The 22,111-nt window shown below is 32.4% G+C and overlaps 2 protein-coding genes across 4 annotated transcripts; one reads left to right on the top strand and one right to left on the bottom strand.

The window, feature by feature from the left end:
* The first annotated feature begins 148 nt into the window (after nucleotides 1-148).
* On the top strand, nucleotides 149-8,867 carry LOC108474187 (uncharacterized). Of its 3 annotated transcripts, none has more exons than XM_017776114.2 (11): nucleotides 149-858; nucleotides 1,475-1,624; nucleotides 2,336-2,503; nucleotides 2,801-2,953; nucleotides 3,148-3,300; nucleotides 3,529-3,693; nucleotides 3,836-4,009; nucleotides 4,786-4,969; nucleotides 5,121-5,313; nucleotides 8,026-8,179; nucleotides 8,599-8,867. In XM_017776114.2, the coding sequence occupies exons 1-11, from the start codon at nucleotides 675-677 to the stop codon at nucleotides 8,649-8,651; spliced, it is 1,731 nt and encodes a 576-aa protein (XP_017631603.1). In that variant the 5' UTR covers nucleotides 149-674; the 3' UTR covers nucleotides 8,652-8,867. The 3 variants fall into 3 exon arrangements, with proteins under 3 accessions (XP_017631603.1, XP_017631604.1, XP_052883786.1); XM_017776115.2 differs by having other exon boundaries at nucleotides 191-858; nucleotides 8,029-8,179; XM_053027826.1 differs by lacking the exon at nucleotides 149-858 and adding an exon at nucleotides 1,027-1,380.
* Nucleotides 8,868-11,844: 2,977 nt separating this feature from the next.
* On the bottom strand, nucleotides 11,845-14,339 carry LOC108474206 (protein SPIRAL1-like 3). The gene is made up of 3 exons (XM_017776136.2): nucleotides 14,215-14,339; nucleotides 13,132-13,410; nucleotides 11,845-12,196 (listed from the first exon to the last, which is right to left on the bottom strand). Exons 2-3 carry the CDS (start codon nucleotides 13,390-13,392, stop codon nucleotides 12,116-12,118), a joined length of 342 nt encoding a protein of 113 aa, XP_017631625.1. The 5' UTR covers nucleotides 13,393-13,410; nucleotides 14,215-14,339; the 3' UTR covers nucleotides 11,845-12,115.
* Nucleotides 14,340-22,111: the final 7,772 nt, after the last annotated feature.

The raw sequence follows: 22,111 nt of genomic DNA, 5'->3' as shown, positions 1-22,111 counted from the left end.
CTACGCCCCTGTCCACAAAACTCAAATCTATAACCTTACTATAGATATTTTTATTGTATCATAATGTAGTTGTGTTAGTACAAAAAGAAGTTTAAATTATTAAGTGATTGAAGAGTGTCAAAGCATACTGGTGAAAACACGACCTTCCCTCCTTCCTAATCAAATAAAAAGTAGTATATACTTTATGTATTAATTTTTGTTTCATTAATATTTTTCCCCAAAATAAATCCGGGCCATTGAGAGCTGGAAACCCAAACAGGCACAAAAGGCAGATAATAAACCATTCAGAGGTGTCCAAACCAACGGCTGATTCTTTTGCAACGTGTCTCGATACCCATCCTATCATAGGCCCACCAAGATGTGGACCTACATCAAATGACACGTGTCCAAAAGCTGTATTTCAAGTTCCTATGCAAAGCCCACCAGATTCTCTCTCTCTACAGTTCTAAAATTTCTTAATCCCTCTTTCAAATATTTTCATTAAACAAAACTTATTTGAAAATTTTATATTTCATTTTATTTATTTGCATGAACTCTTAATCCACTCGGTCTCAAATCCCCAAACCCCAAAAAGATATTTGAAAAAAGAAACTAGAAAACCTTTGTTTTGTCTTCAAATATTGAAACTTTCCTTCACTTTCCCACTGAAAATTTTTCATCTTTTCCCAGGAAAAATGAGGTGGGAAAAGGTTCAGTTATACCCAAAAGAAGAAGGAGGTGTGGGAGAAGCATGTGCGGGGCCAGGGAAAAGATGGGGACATACATGTAACGCCATTAAAGGAGGCAGATTTCTCTATGTTTTTGGTGGTTATGGCAAAGATAATTGCCAAACCAATCAAGTTCATGTCTTTGACACTGGTGGGTCTTCTAAAATCTGGGTTTCTTTTCTCTTTTCTCATTTTTAATTATTTTTCTCACTTGTTTCATCTCCAAATGAACTTTTGAGGTTTTACATTTTGACTTTTATTTGGTATTTTGAGATATAATTTGGATTTTGAATGTGTTTTATGTGTTTTGCTAATTGATTCTTTTAGTGGGTATGTTATTGAAGCTCATTTCTTAGGGTTTTTATGGGTTTATTGTGGTACAATTTTTTATAAGCATTTATGCTTCTGATATGTGCTTGGTTTAGCATTTATTGCCGGTATTAATGATTATAGGCATGTGCTACTCAAAAAGTTGTTAGGTGGATTTTTACATAGGCACATTTGTTGGGTTTCTGGTTCAGCATAAACTTTTTCTTGCTTCCCTTTTTGTTTGGTTTAAAAAAAATTTGATTAGTTGTTGTTATCGTGTTTTTGTGGAACAGTTTGCCCCACATAACATGTCATTTCTTGATTTTTCATAATAGTTAATTCAGTTGCCTGTATCTATATTTTGGTACGTGGGTTTTTTTTCATAACATTTATAATCCTGGGAGTTTGTTTGGAGGCTCTTTAATGGCTCTTATATTTATGATATTGCGATTTTGCAGCTAGTCTGACATGGAGCCTACTAGCAACAAAAGGCACACCTCCAATTCCAAGGGATAGTCATAGTTGTACTACTGTTGGTGACAATCTATTTGTCTTTGGTGGTACTGATGGGATGAATCCTCTCAAGGATCTGCATATATTAGACACTGGTGAGTTATTCCTCACATTCGATTTCCTTTTGTTCACCTCTTATTACCCATTATCCGCATTTGCCTTGATTTTCCTTTCAAATTCCATGAAAGATATCATTTTGCTTAAGTGGAATGGTTGGGTGATACTACTTTAGAACCAGTGACAGAATCAACATATTTTTCCCTTTTAAGTTTGTTATAGGAATTAATGTTCTTTGGAGATAGTCACAAAACTCGTTGAGATTGTCTTCATGTAATTTTGTTATAGGAAGTAATGTTCTTTGGAGATAATTACAAAACTTGTTGAGATGGTCTTCATGTAATTTTTTGACACTCATAACTCTGAGGGAACTGTATTCTCAGTCATGTACTCTGAAGCTCTTTATTTCTATCCTACAGGGTTTATAAAGAACCAATTTTATGAATTAATGATTATTTTATTATATATTTAAAAATGAAGCCCTATATATATTCGGAGTGTTAGAGAGAAATAGGGAGGCACTTAAGGGCAATTACTAGATGGCTGTTGAAGCGATTCCAGGACGTTAAAATTCCCTTTCTTTTTGTTACTTTAATTATTAAATTATCACAATCCTTTGCCTTTCAGTCATTTCATGGAAATAAAATTAAGTGGTTTGCTGTTATTTTGCCCAAGGCGTCCTTGAAAACCATCAGAGGGCTTCTTATCAATAGTGAAATACATTAACTCGTTACATGCTTTTCTTGCAGCAACATGCACATGGATTTGTCCAAGTGTAAGAGGTGAAGGGCCAGAGGCACGTGAGGGTCATAGCGCAGCTCTTGTTGGTAAACGACTCTTCATATTTGGTGGCTGCGGAAAGTCTTCTAATAACAATGATGAAATTTATTACAATGACCTCTATATTTTAAATACAGGTAAATATCTTGACAATGCTTTATTCTTAACTTCTTATTGCATTGGCTGATTTCAGTTTGATTAATGTGATCTCCATTTATGCAACATAGAGGGGTAAAATTACAAATTCATGCATTTGCCAGAACTCCTTGTTGCACTTGAAAAATTGGAATTGAGTTTTGTTTGGTATCTTTTTTGCTTTGAAAATGTCTTGAAAAGCTTAGGCTGAAGGAACAAGTTTCTTTATTATTATTATTATTCTTTCTTTCTGGGGTTTTATATGAATTCTTATTTTCCCCTCATCTTTTTGCTTGTAGAGACCTTTGTCTGGAAACGTGCTGCAACATTGGGGAACCCACCATCTGCTCGTGATAGCCATACTTGCTCATCTTGGAAGAATAAAATTATTGTAATCGGTGGTGAAGATGGGCACGATTACTATTTGTCTGATGTCCATATCCTGGATGCAGGTTTGATTTTTCTTCTTTCTCATGAGTCCATGCATTTAACTGTTCTTCTATGCTTTCATACACGCCCTTGGTTGTTACCTTGTTATATTCAACTTACTGTACATTTTACATGTTTTCATTGCTTGAAAATACATGAATCTTGGATTTTTATGTCTGCTTAATTTTTTTCTTGGAATTTTTCTTATTTTTGCCAGACACTCTTGCATGGAAAGAGTTGAATACCTCAGGCCAGATGTTGACACCTCGTGCTGGCCACTCTACTGTTGCTTTTGGCAAGAACTTGTTTGTTTTTGGGGGATTTACAGACGCTCAGAATCTTTATGACGATCTCTACATGCTTGATGTTGGTACGTCTTAATTGTTAATTGTGTTATCTTCAATCAAATTTTCTATTTCTTGAAATCATCTAGTGAGTCTATTTTAGAAATCTAAGGTTGAAGGTTGTAGGAAATTGCAATATTTTAGTTATTTATTTGTTTATATTTCTTTCCTTTGTGGTCCAAAAGGGTTGCTTTGTGATGAAATAATGTGCAAGTGTGGTTAGTTGTTCATAATTTATGTTTCTAATGGTGCAGATACTGGCATTTGGACCAAGGTGATAACTATGGGTGATGGCCCTTCTGCTCGATTTTCTGTTGCTGGGGATTGTTTAGATCCCCTGAAGAGCGGTGTTCTTGTGTTTATTGGTGGCTGCAATAAGACCCTTGAGGCATTGGATGACATGTACTACTTGCACACAGGTTTAATCTAAATATGCTTTTTACCTTGATTTAAAAACGTTTCATTCTAAGCTGCTTTTTATATTTGATTTGGTTCGGGGAACTCCGGAAATCTTTTGCCAGCCTTCAGCTGAATATAAGTTCTGATTAATGTGACTCCCAGGACTTATTTTACGAGATGAAAGGAAGCTAGAGAAGTTATCGTTGAGAAAGCAGCTAAAGCTTAAGTGTCAAGAACAAAATCTTAGCAATCTTGCACAAGATAAAGCTCTTGTTAGAATTGAAGTCAGCAATGACGTGAACCAACCCATTCCTTTATCTAGTTATGGCCAACCAAGTAAGAACTCTTTCTCACTTTCTGACCAATTTGTATATTTTATAACCACTATGTTCCTCTTCTCAGAGTTATATTAATACATTCTTTAAGCTTTTTTTCCCTCAAGTTCTTAGTCTTATCCATATATTACTGAGCCCTCACTTTGCCCCGTGTTCCTCCAAACACCCAGGCACACACAAAGAAATTAGTCTTTGAACTATGTTGCTCTTCTCCGAGTTATATTAATATCTTAGTCTTATCCATATATCACTAAGCCCTCACCTCAGACACTCAAAGAAATTAGTCTTTGAACTATGGACGTGCCTTTGTGTGGTTGGCTATTGTATCTTGCTTGTCTTTTCATCTGTAATAATAGAAAATAAAGACGGACTTTGTGTTACTTGTTACTTAGGTTTTTGCTGTACTTTGCATAAAAAATAAAGTTTAGAAGATAAAAACAGACTTTTGGGTTACTTATTACTTATGTTTTATCTTGTACTTAGCACCAAACATAAGCTTTAGAAAAAAAAAGCAGACCTTCTGACTTTTGGATTACTTGTTACTTATAAAAACAGATTTCCAGACTTTTGGGTTAGTTATTACTTATTACTTATGTTTTGTGCTATACTCTGCAGTTTGCATGGTGGTGAGATGTTCTTGTAAACCTAACCTAAACTTTGGTTTCAATGAACAATTTATTAGTTTCTATTTAGTTGGTAAACAGCCAATAGAACATTGCCTCATTAGTATGAAAAGTGTTATCTTCTGTGCACTTACGGTACTATCCAATTCTGCAGGAAGAGAAAATTTTCCATTAAACCAAGTCCTGCATCAAGGAAAGAAGACATTTCGGGCTAAGGTTACTGAGAGCTTCCCACATGGATATACTATTGAGACTATTATAGATGGGAAGCCGCTTCGAGGAATACTTTTTGCAAACACACCTAGCTCTGTACATGTACACAATCATAATCCCAGCAGGTAGAAATTTCTTGTTGAATCCTTTCTCCTTTAACCAGCATTGGTCATTGATGCAACATTATTTTAGGATAATTCTGGTTTAACCAGCATCAGGTGCTGTATAAATTCTATGGTCCTCTTGGCTTGTCTTAATATTACGTACTCATTTCAGAAAAAGGACTTCTGTGGAAGTTGGGGGTACTGTACTAAACGGTGATTGCGACAGTAAATCAAGAAGTGTGAGGCAGGATTCTGGAGATCATAAACAAGCTGATGTCCATGAGAAGGATTATTTATTGCATGATACAGAAGTTCCTGCCCCAAGTTCGAGGGATCCAGCACAGTCTGATCTATCGACCCACAAGGTTAATACTTGCTTTCCTTTATGTACGGCACCCTAAAACTTGCACAAGAAATGGAATTTGGTTTTCCTTTAACCAGCCAACAACTTGTAGCAAAATCCTAGTATTTCTTTGTCAAAATTTGGACTATTTTGCTATTTACAGCCATCATATTGGTTCTTGTCAATCCAGTTTGGCTACTGGAAATCTGGAACTTGAATCTGTGGTACATGCTTGTGCTTATTATTCTTTGTCCACTTTCCATTGTCGTTTTCTTTAAACATCTGCTTGACTGGCATTGTTATGATCGCGGGTCTTAGATTAAGTTACTGAGCGATTAATGAGAAAAAACAAATTCAACGGAAGGGTCTCTGCCCTTGTTTCAATTCCGTGTTTTGCCTATGGTGATGGAACTCTTAAGAGAGTAGCCTACTGTAATTTACTGGAAATTCAACTTGTTTTATCCCTTAGTAAATTTTCCTCTTAAATAAAGGTTTACAGTGAAAGCAACCCTAATTTCCTAGCATACTAGGAAAGTTTTATTTAAGTTAATAGAGAACTTTAGGAAATAAAAAAGAAATCATAATCCAAATGAATCTCCTCCTTGATTGCATGCTTGATTCTAATGATTCTCTCCATCCGTAACATTACTACCCTCCTCAAGCCCGAGTTTGTTGTCAAGCTCAAATTGCATGTAGAGAAACTTAAAGCTCCGATGCAGTGACAACATTATTCACATCCTCATTTTGCCCCATATCTACCATTTCCATCCAAAAGAGGCGTTTACATTTGTGACCACTTGTCTATGTCTCATTGCAATTATAGCACAGTCCCAGAGTCCTTCCATTTCAGCTCGGTTCAAGCGTTTGATGAAGAATGGCGGTTGAGCTTGTTCTCCTTCCTCTGTATTGCTATTTTTTTTTGTATTCTTTTTTAATTCCTACAATATTCTGAGTTCATCTTGATGTTGCCTCATTGAAAATTTGGGGTGCCCCTTCAGTAGATTGGAGCTTTCTTTCGTATGCTCTAGCAAGGCTCATGGCTAACACCAAATTTGTAGGGTGGTGAATTTCTGCATTGAGGCGAATGGAGTTGGACAGCGCTGCTGTGAAAATATCCACGTGTTGGTCAGCACCAATGTTATTTGAACTGGATCGGCCTGGCCGGTTGGACTAATTGGACCAAGAAATTAGCCGGAGTACTGATTCGGAGAGTGGCTCTGAACCGGTTAGATTGGGAACCAATTCGGACCGATTGAACTGGCAAAAAACCAGTTGAACCAGGTTTTTTAATTTTTTTGAATTTTTAATTTTTTAATTGGACTGGTCGGGCCAGTGAACCGGTGGCTTGATGAGTTCAACCACCGGTCCAGTTTAAAAACATTGGTTAGCACGCATTGTGGTGGCCCCACGCAAGCAAACTCTGAAAGCTGCTCATGTATTCTTCTACCATCCCAGTTTGTCAAAGTGATGAGTTCTCCAAGAGGATTGCTTCGTGTTTGTGGTCCAAAACGAAGATAGCATAACCCTTTGAAACATTCCCAAAAGAAATCTTGGTTTTCTTTGAATAAATTAAAAAACCAAAGTTGGGCGTCTTTGGTCATGTGGAATGAAGCGGGTCCAACCTTATCCTCTGCAGTTGTTTGCTGGTTGCAAAAAAACTCTGTTTAGCCATCCTAGTGGATCTTCCTTTCCATCATATGATGGGAAAATCAAGCTGTGCATATCAAGGAACAAAGTTGTTGTCCAGTTGTCCCCCTAATACAGATTCTGGTCGCGCAAGCATTGGCGCGTTGCTATTGCTGTTTTCTAGTTCATGCCTTTGGCTTGACAATGCTTCCCGACTTTGGGATAGACTGTCAATTCAAGTGGTCAAGGCAGCAAGTCCAGCCTCCTGTTGGGCTTTATGTTCCTCCAACATGAGCTTCATCATCTCCATAATTTGATTCATCCAGATGCTTGGATCTCCCATAGAACTTGGCTCTGAGGCCAAATTGTTATGATCAGAGGTTTGAGATCGAGTTACTGGGCGATAAACGAGAAAACCAGATTCAACGAAAGTGTCTTTGCCCTTGTTTCGATTCCGAGTTTTGCCTATGGTGATGGAACTCCAAGGGAGCTGCCTCCCTTGGAACTCTTAAGAGAGAAGCCTACCTTAATTTACTAGAAATTCAACTTGTTTTAGCCCTTAGTGAATTTTCCTCTTAAATATAGGTTCACAATAAGAGCAACCCTAATTTTCTAGCATGCTAGGAAAGTTTTATTTATGCTGATAGAAAAACTTTAGGAAATAAAATAAAAATCGTGATCACAATTACAATCCAAATCAATCTTCTTCCTGATTGCATTCTTGATTCTAATGATTCTTTCCATCCATAACAGACATTGCTTAAGCAGCTAGGCCTTTCAATAGTCTCTGCATTTCTATGTTCATTTTGTCATAGAATCATTGATGAATGTTTTAAGTTCTCCATCTTTAGTTTCTGTAGGGCTCTTCATCGTTGTTCCGATTATAGCCTATGTGACTTCAGCTGTTCATTTTTCTTGAACTACCCATGTCCAATACTCTTGTCCAACTCATATCGGGTATTGGTAAAAATATTGAACATATCCATCTGTATCTAACACATCTGTGTCCAAGTATAGCTATTCATTATGTGGTTTGGTTTGTCAGTATATAGCTCTCCCACCGAATATTTAAGTATGATATGGCAAGTTTGTGTTTTTGGAGTTTTAGCAGGAATCCGTGAAACAAGATTTTTCTCAATCGGCAGCTCATCTAAACTTAAACGATGATAAGGCAAGCAATACATTGAACTCTGGCACTGAAGTTCTGAAAGGAATTGAAGCTGTGAGTGCTGGTTTCTCTGTAAACTTTTCTCCAAAGCAAGGTATGAATGAATGGAAGACTCATTTGATTTACAGCTAATTATAGTGGCACCTTTTTTTTCTCTTTTCCTTTCTGTTATTCCAACTCTTCATTTGACGTAAAGATATGATCCTTCCAAACGAACTTTGAAAATTTTGAAAATGCCTGTATTGAACAAGTACCTGTGTCCGGGTAACATAGCTTTTAACTAAATTCTTTTAGTTCATAGCTTTTACGTTTGGATCATCTAAAACTACCTGTTTTTGCGATTTCTCTATGCAAGAGGGAAAAACAAGTTTCCCTCTTAAGAGTGATTTAAAGTTTATTGTGAATTCTCTATGTAATAATATTTTTCTTGCAACTCATTTAAATTTGTTATTACATATTTTAAGGTAGTTCATCTTCTGCTGATCACTAATTCATATAATATTTTTCTGGCAGATGAGAGGAGACCAAAAACCTTGGAGCACAACAATCCCGAGAAACCGATATGACCAGTGAACAATCTTTAACTCCATTATTGACTACAAGACATAACCGAAACGAGCAAGCCATGTGTACATTTATTGCTTTAAGGTGGTTAATTGATGCATGTTATGTTACTGCTGTATAAATACTGGATCTTCAGCTTAGTTTCTAACAAGTAACGAGCCTCCAATCCACTTTCACTCTTCATTTTTGCTGTCTAACGACTAATATCTGCCTTGAAATCCTTGATTGACTTTTGCTGTTTGGCGTAGTTTGTTTAGAATTTATTATCTGCTTCCAACTGAACTGGTTTAGAGGAAATAGTTGGCAAAAGGATCGGTCGAGTTTCTGCAGAATGCATCTTACCTTATTGTGAAGAAACCTTACTGATTTTCCTGACATACAATGCGGACAATGCAGATTCTATCGGAGAACTGTGTTGGGGTCACATTGTTCTGATGTTTGTAACCTTTTCGGCATGAGAAAGACACTTAGCTTTGCATAAATGATCTGTGCATAATCGTTTTAACTACTTTGTCTTTTCTGTGGAATGTTGGAAACTACCTCATCTTTTTTTATGGCAATCCAATGGTTTTTCCTCGTTGATTTCAGTGTAAAAATGTTTGAGCATTTAGGTGTTCTTATCAGAGCATTTGGCTTCGGCTTCTGCTTAAGTACCGAGAAGATAATAATAATCTATAAAAGGAAAGCTCTAAGTACCGAGAAGATAAAAAATAATGGTTAAATTTGAGATTTATTTTTATATTTTAATTTACATAAATTGATATCTCAATTTGTATAACTTCGTTAAGTGGTTTAATTTTTTATTAAAATATTCATTTGAATTTTTATAAATTATTAACAAAATTTTCTATTAAATTTGATTTCTTTTGTTAAATGATTTCAAGTGTTTTTTTTTTCAAAACGTTACACGAACAGTACAAAAGTTTAAGTATATTGTAGCATTTTACTTTATAATTTAATAAAAATCAATAATTAACCCAATACAAATAGTGGGTAATAATAATAATAATAACAACAATAAAGGATTTTCATTCTAATTTTAGTTACCAAGTGTTGAGGGAGATTAACTCTTTCGAGAAAAGTTTTTAAAGTGTTGTCTATTAAATAGTCAATACAGCCCTCAACAATTGTAGGTATTATTCCAAGACTTGAATTTTGTCTTCTAACTTTGCAAAGAGCCTCGATGGTTTATGGAGTGGGAGCGCCTCGATTGGTGGAGAGAGTACATACCTGAAAGACACATAGATAACTAATTGTTAAAGTTGCGCGTGATGTGAATTGAATCACCAACCAAGGCATAACTAGCCTTTTTGAGGAAACTAGCATTTTTTGTTGAGGGGGATTAATCCCTTAGGGAGAAGTCTCCAAAGTGCCATCCATCAGGTAGTTGATATGACCCCCAATAACCGTAGGTATTGTCCCAAGACTCGGGTTTTGTCTCCCAACTCTACGAAAAGTCCAATGAGTTCACAAAGTATGGAACGCCTCGATTGGTGAAGAGATTACGTACCTAAAGGACACATGTATAATAAATTGTAGAAGTCTGTGCAATATGGATTGAACCACCAATCAAGGCATAAGACAAGTCATTGTTATACCCTTGCCCCAATTGGGACATAAGAACCAACCGAAGAGGCTCACGATAACCCTCACCTTATACTGTCCAAATGGTCGTTTAATGACAAATCACCTGCGTGCTTCGTACCATTCGGGACCATCCATCCTTAACCACTCAATTAGATCATCCTCTAGGCCACCCACTATTAATGGGTGTGTTCTCCTCAAGAGGAGATCACCCGAAGACCATGACTTATCTATAAACACTCTGAAACACAATATAGAGGGAGGACTCTCTCCTTCCTTCTCTACATGTTCTAATAGTCTTCTCTTCAATCCCTGACTTTTCCAATTCTAGGCAAGTGACTGTCCTCAACACCATCCCTTTTTCTCATCCTCCATCCTCATTGATACTATGTAACTTTTCCAATTCTAGGCAAGTGACTGTCCTCAACACCATCCCTTTTCCTCTTCCTCCAACCTTATGTACCGACACCAAGCTAGCTGAATTTAAAAATCATAATATTTGAATTGAGTAATGCATGGTTTTAATTAGTATTAAGAATTTATAATTTTAAGTATTAAATTATCGAATCTAAACTTCAATTTTTAACATCAATTGAATTTGATTTGACTTGAATTTCAATCCCAATGCGTTAATAGCTATTTGTAGAAGGAGCTTGGGTTCTAGGTTGTTCGGCCGTCAAGCATTTTCTCTTGGCGATGTAATGGCAGTCCTTATTTATGATCTTGTTTGTTTTGTCATGGTGGTTCTGGCCGTTCATCATGACTATGCTTGTGACGCTCCTCGATGACTCGTCCTTGGTTTGAGTTGCATGGTTCGTAGATAGTGTTGCCCACTTCAACTCTGTTTCTGAGAGTTCGGGTACCAAATTGTTCAGCCTTTCGAACTTTTTTTCCTAGGAATGAGCCTATAAGTTACTTTGATTAGGGTTTACCGTTGGGATTTTTCTACGAAAAATAAATAGACAAAGTTTGGCTTCTTATTATCATTTTTATTCTTAAAATATGACATAATGCAAATATTTTCATAAACAAACCCTCAGAAAATAAGTTTGTAAAGTTCATATTTTATTTTTATTTAGATTAATTCCAAAATGAAATAAGATGCCACTCATACCTCTAATTTCTTTAGCTATATAAATACAAATATATGAATACCAAAAACCGACCAATTGGATCAATTGAATCAAAATCAACCAAGTTAATGGTCCAAAGAATGATATTGAACCGATTATACAAAAAACCAATACAAACCAAACAAATTAGCTAAAAAATCAATTGAATTGATAATTGAATTAATTAAGTCAATTTTTAATAATTTTTAATCCAACAACTCAAATTAGTTAACCAAACGGATGACCCAACTAATTCGCCTAAAACCATTGATGGTATCTCGTATTTTGGAAGATTGTTCTCTATTATTTATATTCAAATGCATATCTACCAAAAAACCAAAAACGTTTCAAAAAAACCCCAAATGGCACTAAGAGAAATGCTGCCCTATGTTAATCAGCACAAATGGAGTTCCTACATGAGATTTGCTTGATTAATTCTTGCTGTTCCAAAAAGGGCCTACAAAACCACATTAGAGGGGGAAAAGTAACAAATAAACTATTACAACATAAAATAGTTCCACTTGTATAAATAAATAAGACATTTAATACAAGTATAGCATAAGTTTGTTTGTCCAATTGACAGTAAGCAGTTGCTTAATTTACGAAGACCCCACATAGGAACAAGTAAGAAATTTGCCCAGCACTATTACACTGCACTAAAACTAAATGTCTTCACATTCAACAATAGAGGGTAATATTGCTTGTCCCATAAACTTCTGGGGCTTTAGGACAACAATTATAAGCAGTTCCAAGATTTAAGATTCAATGCCTCACTTAGGGTTGCCGCCAAACAGGTAATCCAAGGAAGATCCTCCGCCGGGTGCTGCATGAACCTTTGTTGTAGGCCGATCCTGTTAGCATAAATTTATCAAAGTATTTAGTTTGGCCACTTAGGCTCAACAGCAACTTGGGATAGGGATGAAAATAAAAAGTTCGTCCAGACATGTCTAAACTTGAAGGACAAATGTTATTTGAACACATGGATGCATGCATGATTTTGCAGAAGAAATTCAACAAGAAAATATTACATACAATTCAAAGGAACATCCCAGCATGTTATCTCCTATAATTCACATGACATTAATATACATGCAAAGGATTCACTCGAGGCTCATGTTCTTACAAGACTAGCTTCAACATAAATTGCAGCTTAAGAAAGGAAAATTGATTCCCTAACTCAAGCTGCAGAATTTAGAATAAAAGAGATTAATCTCCCTAACTATGTAACTCAGACTCGAGTGTAAGTGCCAGATGTGTCCCGACGTGGATATGTTAATTTTTTTTAACTTCAACATATTTGGAGGCCATGTCCCGATACCCACATACAAACATGTGTCAACAGAAGTGCTTAAGAGAAATGAAGAGTTAATCAAACAGCTCCCAACAAGATAATGACACAATACTTTCAGAACTCTGACAAAGGAAAAGAAATGCTCTCACAAAATACCAACATATTATTTCCAGCCATGCCAAATCAAAGACTCATCTAGGAGCTCAAGCATTGGTTGCAAAACTGACAACATTCATATATTGAAATTACATTATAAACAAGGCAGATGATACTTGCTATCCTGAAGGTAAATCATGTATAATAAAATTCTTCATCAATGTTTCTATGTGACAGCTTTGTTAACATCATCTGAATGTGAGCATGATACTAAAAAGCCAGAAAAATAAGCAAAAAGTTATCACAAGTTCATTTCAGATATCGTTTAGATCAACAGTAGACATTTGTTCAAACATTACCAAGCTACTATTAGAAAAAAACTCTGACTAGGGTTCCTACCGTAAGAAAGTTGCCACAGTTCTGGCCATCAGCACGGAAATAATTGTTTGCGTTGTTCCCAGGAATGCCTGCAGGAATATCCTTAGGGACAACAGCTGGTGGTGGGGTTTCCTTGACAACCTCATTCTGTGTCTGAGGGACTTCATTGACGGTGCCAGTGCTAGGACTGACATTTTTGGGGGTGGGTTTGGGGGATTCTCCACTCCCAAAAAGGTAACCCAAAGAACTCTGTCCCCCCCCACTGCTAACTCCACGGCCCATGATATCTATCTTGGACTTCTAAGCAAGTATTAAAGGAACAAATATTCCAGTAAATAACAAAACTACTATGGGTATGATTCATGAATCCCAAAAGTAATTGTCACCTATGTTAAAACTATTCATCTTGCTTAAAACACCCAAGCCCAGCACATACTCAAACATGCAAAAACAAATCTGTATTACAGTCACCAGATTCCAGTAACATAGCTCAGTACCATACCATGTAAAGTTTCCAAATTTCAGTTCCACTAATGAAATTGAAGCAAAAGAAAAAAAAAATCTGATGAAATGAACCTAACTACATTTTAGATCAAGTAAAACGCGGCAGATAATGCAGGGGATTCTCCCATTTCATCCTCTGAAACCCGAAAGATATGCAATTTAACAAAGAAAACATCCATTGTTTAAGCAACCAAGAGTAACGCTATAGATCATAAGTGGGCAAAGCAAAAAACCCAAACTCAAAACCCTGAGCGGAGACAGCGAAAGATATAAAATCTCACACTCAGATGACTTTCAGTTTAATGGGAAACTAACAAAGCAAATCGTCGATAAAAGATATAAAGCCGGACAACCGCAAATTTACATAATGACATTCAAAAGCATCATCACTGAGAAAAAATCAACATGCAGTTTTACATAATGGCATTCAAAATGAATCGAATGACCAAACCTAAAACTTTTTAAGAGCTTTACTCAATGTTACATCAGAAACAAAAGAAAAAACACCCATTTTCTCAAGAAACAAACACAAAAGAGAGAAATGATGAGAGATTTTCTTTTCTTTTTTGTTCTTAATATTAGCTTAGCTCTTAGGCTCACCTTTGCTTGTTTGGGTGTTATTGGGATCAGATCTCAGACTCCGAAGCGAAGGGGAGAGGCTTTTTTCAAATTATAGGAAAAAAAACATTATCTCGCTGTCAGTGTTTCCTTTAGGTTTCACCGACAAATCTCTACCGTTAGATTTTATTTTTATTTTTATTTTTATTTTTATTTTATTTTTATTATTTCTAAGATTTATGGTTAGGATGTAAATTTAGTGTATAATTTTGAAGGTTTACTACGAGGGGTTAGTTAATATTTTTTATTGAATAAACTATTAAAATAGTAATTTTTTTACTTTAAATTATATTTTAATTATTTATATTTAAAATATTACGTTTTAGTTAATTGTGTTAACATTTCCGGTCATTGAATCGTTAAATGTCGTTAACAGTATAACGGTAAGCTAACATGACACGTTAAATCATCATTTCAAACAAAAAATTTAGATTAAATTGTACAATTAGTCCCCATATTTTTTGTTTTAAGTAATTTAATTTTTTCTTTTATGTTCTATTTACTTTTTTTTCTTTTTTTTATTATGTTCTGCTTCTCCTTTTGTTATCCTCTCTTCTTCATCTTTTTTAACGTTATTTTTTTTATGTTTTTCATTTATTAAAACTAGTCTCTATATTTTTTTTTGAATAATTTTTTTTTTCCTCTTCTTCTTCCCCCTTAGTTTAACAAAAGAAAAACATAGAAAAACTATATTAAAAGATATGGAGAATGAGAGAAAAATAGAAGAAGAAGTAGAAGAGAATGAAAAAAAAGGGAAAGTTAAAAGAACAAAAAAATGCTCAAAACAGAAAATTATGGGGACCAATTGTACAATTTAACCTAAATTTTTTGTTTGAAATGATGATTTATCGTGCCACGTCAGCTTACCGTTATATTGTTAACGGCAATTAACGGCTTAGTGACTAAAATGTTATAACGCGTTAACGTAAGTGACTAAAACATAATATTTCAAACAAAAGTGACTAAAATGTAACCTAAGATAAATAAAAGTGATTATTTTAGTAGTTTACCTTTCTTGCTTTAGGGTGTATTTGGGGGCTAAATAGGTAATATATGTTTTTTTTTATTAATTGGTTAAATAAGTCGCTTTTTTTTTGGAAGATTTAGAAAAATAAGTTGATTATGGAGAGAAGTCGGCCGCGCTTTCCCTTCGAATTGCATTTTTTTACTTTTTTTAAAATAATTAATTCCTTTAGTTAGATTGTTAAATATTAGTGGTTTTGTCCTTAAATCTTGTATTTAATTTCTCTCGCACCTACATCCGTATTTTTTATTTCATGTTGTTTTAAGTTTTTATTATTTTTAATTAATATTTTTAACATTCGAGCTTCTTGGTTAAATAGTTAAATAATAATAATTTTATATTTGAGTTCTAAGTTCAATTCCTCCTCTTTTAAACACATTTGTAATTTTTATTTCATGATATTTAAGTTTTTATTTTTAATAATAAATATATTGTTTTCAATTTTTTAATTAATATCTCTTTTATTTATAAAATCAAATAATAAATAAGTAATTATATAATAAATATGTATTTTACATATATCATTATGTTAAAAATATTTGAAATTAATAACTCGTTTATATATACTATAAACATCATGTAATTTTGTGTATATTTATTTATATATATTTATAATATTTATATGTCAAATATTTATTTTCTCCATGTGTATTGTAGGTATCGTGATTTCTAATATTATAAAATAAAATAATTATTATTTTTATATGAAAAATATTCCAAATATCATTTTTTCATCTACATTGTGGGTATGATATTTCAAATATTTTTATATGTGAAATATTTTAAATACACATACAAAAATATATTATACTGAAATTTACTACACTCATGATATGGATTGAAAAATAAATATTACACATAAAAATTATATTTACTAAAATAGTGGTATTTGTAATAATTATTTGATTTTATAAGTAAAATATTTATTAATTAAAAGATTAATTATAAATAAAAATTTGAAAATTATATATTTATTAATTAAAAAAAGCAAACATGAAATAAAAATTACAAATGTGTTTAGAAGAGAAGGAATTAAAATAATAAAAACCTTGAAACAACATGAAATAAAAAATATAAATGTAAGTATGAGAGAATCAAACTCAAGACTTAAGGACAAAATCACTCATTTAACCATCTAACTAAAGAAACTAATTATATTAAAAAAAGTAAAAAAACAATACGACTTAAAAGGAAAAGCGCATCCAGTTATGTGTGCTTTTACTACCACCTGTGCAAAAAGCACGCTCAACTGGATGTGCTTTCACACTTTCTCTCCATAATCGACCTATTTATTTAAATTAAAAAAAAATCTGTTTGACCAATAACAAAAAAAAATAATTGCATATATTGCCTATTTATTTTAAATGTTAGTATTTCGTAATTATATTTTTTAGGTAATATCTATTTTTAAAAATAATTTCTATAATTTTTATTATCCATTTATAAATTAAAATTTAGATAGATATTTAATTAAATAAAATTAATTAGATAATTTCCAAAAAAATACTAAAACAATAGATTATAATAACTTGCTACAATAGAAAAAATCATAAAAATGATTTAGGTGTTTTTAAAACCATTGATAATTTTATTTCAAATAATCATTTTAATTTTTATTTAATATAAAATTTTCAACAAAAAATGTGTTAAATAAAATGAATAGGTAGGTAGTGCTTAAGTAAAAATATTAAGTTGATTTTATTTTATTACAAAATAAAATAAATTTTTTTTTTTTAAATGAGATATTCAAATCACCGTAATATAAAATATTATATTAATAAAATTGAAATTAAAAATAAATATTTTTAGAATCAATATTTAGTTTTATTAAATAAGATAATTATATTCAATACTTATATTTATTAATTTACTAAATAATTTTTTAATATAAATTTAGCACTTATAAAATTCAGCAGTAAAAATTAATATCTAGCTTTTCAAGACTTAAAATTTTAGTTTATCAAACGCACCCTTAATTAAGCTATTACAATACTACTACAATTGAAAAAAGAGTAACTATTAAAATAATAACTAAATCATTAGAATTTTTTATAATTACAATAAAAAATCTACTTTAAAATAGTATCAAATGTGTAAAAAAAATGAAAATTATCATTCATATTTAGGTTAAAATATGTCATAGGTCCTTGACTTCATGTTCTCTTCACTTTAGAATTTAATTTTTGAACTTTTACTTTAAAAATTTAGTCACTCTATTTTCAGATTTCAAAATCCAAGTCTAATTATCAACATTATTTTCTTTTGTTAAATTGGTTGATGTGATATTTCAAATAAAAAAATTCACTTGATAGAAATGCAACTAAAAATGGCGTTATAACAAATATGAATTTAACAAAATAATCTTAACAAGATTAATAATTGGACCTGAAATTTTAAAAATAAAGAGATTAAATTTCTAGAAATAAAAATATATAGACTAAATTTAAAATTTGCAAAGAGTAAGAGACGTATGGCATATTTTAACCAAATATTTATTTTTATATAAAAATGATATTCTAAAAAGACCAAAAGGAAAAAAAAATCACAATGTAGGGCCTCATCATCGGCATAAATAAATATGCATGGTGTGAAAGATCAGTTTTAGGAAACAATGTTCTGTTTCCTGCAAAGAAGTTTAAAAGATCATACGTATGATTTGCAATGAGAAAGGAGATAGTTTATATCACTGATTTAATTTACAATTTTAATATATTACATATTATGTATTGTAGTTTTGTGTAATATCTCAAAATTTTGGTTTTTAGAAACTACAAGTATTTTAAAGGTAAATTAAGTATTTGAGAGAAAGTATGAATAATAAGATTTAGTAGGAACTTAATTTTAAATTTTAAAATTTAAAAGGATTAAAAGTAAATTTACCATTTTGGAAAAGGGGTGAATGGAGATATATTGATATGTGAAGTTGGAAAATTGAGATAAGAACTAAATTGAATAAAGTGAAAAAGTATAAGAAGTAAAGTGTAATTTTCCCATTTTATAGAGGAAGGACCTAAATGAAAATTTCCTATTTTTAAATGATATTTGGAGACACAATGAAGATGTTAAAACACCTAAGCGCATGAGTTGTAAAGTTTTAAGGAAAAATGTAGTAATTATGGATGAAAAGTGGAGGAATTTGATTGGTTGGTGAAATAAGGATTAAATTTAAAGAAAAGAAAAATGGAGGAGTTTCTAGAGGAGAGATAAAGTGGGGCTGTAGCAAGGGAAAGAAAGAAGGGAAAAAGAAAAAAAAAATCACTCATACATTTTTCTTGGGTTTTTTTTTTTTTTGAAAACCAAGGTTTAATTTTATATCTTAAAATGTTACGGGAATATTTTCAATCATGGAAATAACTTAGATGAAAATGGAAGTGAAGAAAAGCTTGGAAAAGTTAAGAGAAAGGTTAATTTTAAGTAGATTTGTACATGACTTGGTCTGACTCGAAGGTTCGCCCGAAAAGTAAGAGAGTATGAGTAAAAATATAGGCTCGAAAAATGAGCTTGGGTAAAAAATAAGGCCCGCTTAAAAAATAGTCCAAGCCTCGAGTAAGACCTTTTTTTGCCTGGGCCCAGTCCAACCTGAATATGCAAAAAAAAAAAAAGAAAGACTATTGCTTTTCCTTGCTTTTTTTTTTGCTATTTTTTGTTATTTTTTCACTATTTCACTCTTATGTTGGTACTAATTTGTTGTTATTGTTTAGATATTGTATAACTCTTGTTTTATTTTTAATTTTATTACTATTTTAGAGGCATTTGCTCGTTAAATTACGCCTATCTTAGTATTATTTAAATATACAAATATATTTATTTTGAATTTATTGGGAAATATTTATTTTAATATTTTTAATATTTTTGATGTATTATTTTTAAAAAAAAGCATATAACAAATAATATAAAAAATTAATATGGGCAGGTCGAGTCGGACCCGAGTTTTAGCATTTTTATTTGGGCCGGGCTTGGGCAAAATCTTAGGTCCATTTTTTGATCCGGACTGAACATGGGCCTAGCAAATAGGCCTAAAATTTTGGTTGGGCTCGGCCTGAACCCGGCCCATAGACACATCTAATTTCAAGTGAAGAAATAAGTAAGTTCTTAATTGAATTCAAGTTAGTTTATTTTAATTTGAATATTTGAGTATTTAAATTTTAATATGAAATAATTAAATAATATATTGTTAAGATTATTGAATATGTATATTAAATTTAGAAGTGAATATGTAATTAAATGTGTGTTATTAATGTAAGGAATGATAAAGTGAGAATTTAGTTATTAGTGAATTTTATGAAACTAAAGATTAAATTATAAAGAGTGAAAAGTTATTTATTTATCATTGATTGATAAGTGAATACATGTAGAACATGTGAAATAAATATTGTGATTAAAGATTTAAATGAAGTGAAAAGTGATATTAAAGTGTTATAAAAGTAAATCTGAATTTTCATGAATTTAGGGATTAATTGTAAAGTGTTCAAAAATTTTTAAGTGTGCTAAAATAGTGAAATAAATATTTAAGTGAAGTGTTCTATGGAAGCAAAGTGTTATATGAAAGAAAATTAAAATATAGTGTAAAGTATTGTCAATATGTGATATGGTAGTGTTTATGTGAATCAATGTATAAAGTGAAAATGTAGTGCATGTGGTAATAAGATGAACTCAGAGGAAATATGATATATGATAATAAGATGATTTTGGAGTTGAAGGGGTTAGGGGGGATTAGAAGAGGAGTATTGGGTTATGTGATGTGTTTATTGGAGTTTCCCTTATTAGAGTTCCGTTATAAGCCAAGAGTTCGTGTTTGGCCTGGATCTCTACAATGTATTGAAATTATTTAACTCCTTTGAGATTCACTAAGGACTACTGTAGTAGCCCAAATTTGACTGGGCTCAAATAAAACAAAAGAAAATAAATAAATAAATATTTATTTATTAAATAGCCCATTAAGAAGTCCAGGTTACAAAGCCCAAACATTGGGGTCCAATGTCTAAACATAACAGACTGACCCAAACCCTACATCGGGCCCAAATTTTAAAACCCGTTACACAGCAGACCCCTAAAAACACTTGATCCACCTATCAGGCTAACCCAAATCTAAAAGCAGCCCAAAAGGCCCAAATGACTTAAGAGAAACAGGAAACCCTAGGGTTTCCTGAAGATTGCAGCGTCGCAGGATCTTCTGGAAGCCTCGGGGAGCATCTGTTCAACTCCCCAAATCGAGGCCATCAATGCACTGTTGACACACCATTAATGCGCTGTCCAGAAGCTTGTCTCTCTCACGATCGTCCAGCTCCTGAATCAAGGCCGGATCGACTCTGTTCCAGTGACCTTTTCGCTACCGAGATCATTGCCCCCGTAGCAGTCCTAGCCTTGGATTGTGCCACTATCGGCGCTTCAGCACTCATCACGCCAGCGGCCCTTGAATCACCGAGATCCTCGCGGTCACCTGCAGGAAAAGGAAAGAAATCAAAGCAAAATTGTAGCAAATAGATTAGAACAGGGTTTGGAAAGAAATCAAAATATTTCTTTCCAAAATAGGCAGTAGATTAAGGCTATAAAGCCTTTTCTCAAATCTGTAAAAAAGAACACACACACAGAGAGAAAAAAAACACCAGAGAGATATACCAAAATACTGTACACAGAATATTTTTGCAATAATACACTAGAGATTTTTACAGGAAACAAAGGTGATATATTTTTTATTTCATTCTCTTTATTGCAAGTTCATGCATATAATACATGGAAAAACAGAGGAAAAAAGGTACCCTTAGATTCGTCGCGAAAAGCAAAGCTTTTCGGATCCCGACTGCTCTGTGTTGCGTAGTCGGCGACGGCGCGTGGGCGCATGTGTGCCCGATGGTCAGAGCTTGGCCTGACGGAGTCCAGAGCCCAGAGGGCCTCTCCTCTCCCCTCTCTCAGAGAATTCTTTTAGGTTTTTTTTTAAACTCGGGTTTCAAATGAATTTTGAGCTAAAATTTTATTTATATAGCTTAAATGAAACGGTGGCGTTTTAGTTTAATTCAATAAGCACAAAACGACGACGTTTCTGGGCCTAGGATCTGCGTGTTGACCTAATTACTCGGGGAGAATCCGCGTGTTTTCGTAGAGTGGGTTAATTGCCCAATTGGTCCTCTCGCATTTTTAATTTTTATAATTTCATCTTATCTATTTTTTAATTTAGCTCTAATTTTCTAATTTTATTTCAATTTAATCCTAGCGCACTTTTAAAATCAATTCCAGAAAATGATGTCATTTTGGGATTAAAGCAAATTGCCCAGTGAGTCCCTCGCTTTAGTCCGTGTTCCAATTTGGCCCAATTTTTTATTTGTAATTAACCCTAAATTCCTTAATTAAATTTAATTTTAATCCTATATACCTTTAATTTAATTTATTTAAAATACTTTATATATATTTTAATAAACATTAATTATGTATATAATAATATATTATTTTATTTATATCACTTGTAACAATATATATATATATTATTATATGTTATATATTATTATTATTTATTTCATTATATTCATATATGTAAAATATTTGTTACATTATTATTATTATTATACATATTTCATATTATATTTTATTATATTTATTTATGTATTTTTATTACATATTATATTTTACTATCTGTCATAATATTTTTATATATTATATTATATATACATTTTATATTATATAATTTATATTATTATATATTTTTATTTGTAAATTATGTTGTACACTACATATATTATACTATATTTCCTTACATTACCTTTATTTTATTATAAAGTATACATTATTTTATTATTTATTAATATACATTTTAAAATTTTATAAATAAATGCAATATTAATGCTTGGTATATTTTATATA

The sequence above is a fragment of the Gossypium arboreum genome, chromosome 1 (genome assembly GCF_025698485.1).
Source record: "Gossypium arboreum isolate Shixiya-1 chromosome 1, ASM2569848v2, whole genome shotgun sequence".
NCBI classification, from domain to species: Eukaryota; Viridiplantae; Streptophyta; class Magnoliopsida; order Malvales; family Malvaceae; genus Gossypium; species Gossypium arboreum.
The sequence above is the reverse complement of the archived record's forward strand: the minus strand, read 5'-3'. Positions and strand labels throughout refer to the sequence as shown.

Coding starts and splice junctions, on each gene's coding strand:
- LOC108474187 (XM_017776114.2), top strand. CDS start 675: ATGAGGTGGGAAAAGGTTCAGTTATACCCAAAAGAAGAAGGAGGTGTG. Junction 2,504..2,800: donor CCTCTATATTTTAAATACAG/GTAAATATCTTG, acceptor TTTTGCTTGTAG/AGACCTTTGTCTGGAAACGT. Junction 4,010..4,785: donor ATCTAGTTATGGCCAACCAA/GTAAGAACTCTT, acceptor CCAATTCTGCAG/GAAGAGAAAATTTTCCATTA.
- LOC108474206 (XM_017776136.2), bottom strand. CDS start 13,392: ATGGGCCGTGGAGTTAGCAGTGGGGGGGGACAGAGTTCTTTGGGTTAC. Junction 12,197..13,131: donor ACTGTGGCAACTTTCTTACG/GTAGGAACCCTA, acceptor TTATGCTAACAG/GATCGGCCTACAACAAAGGT.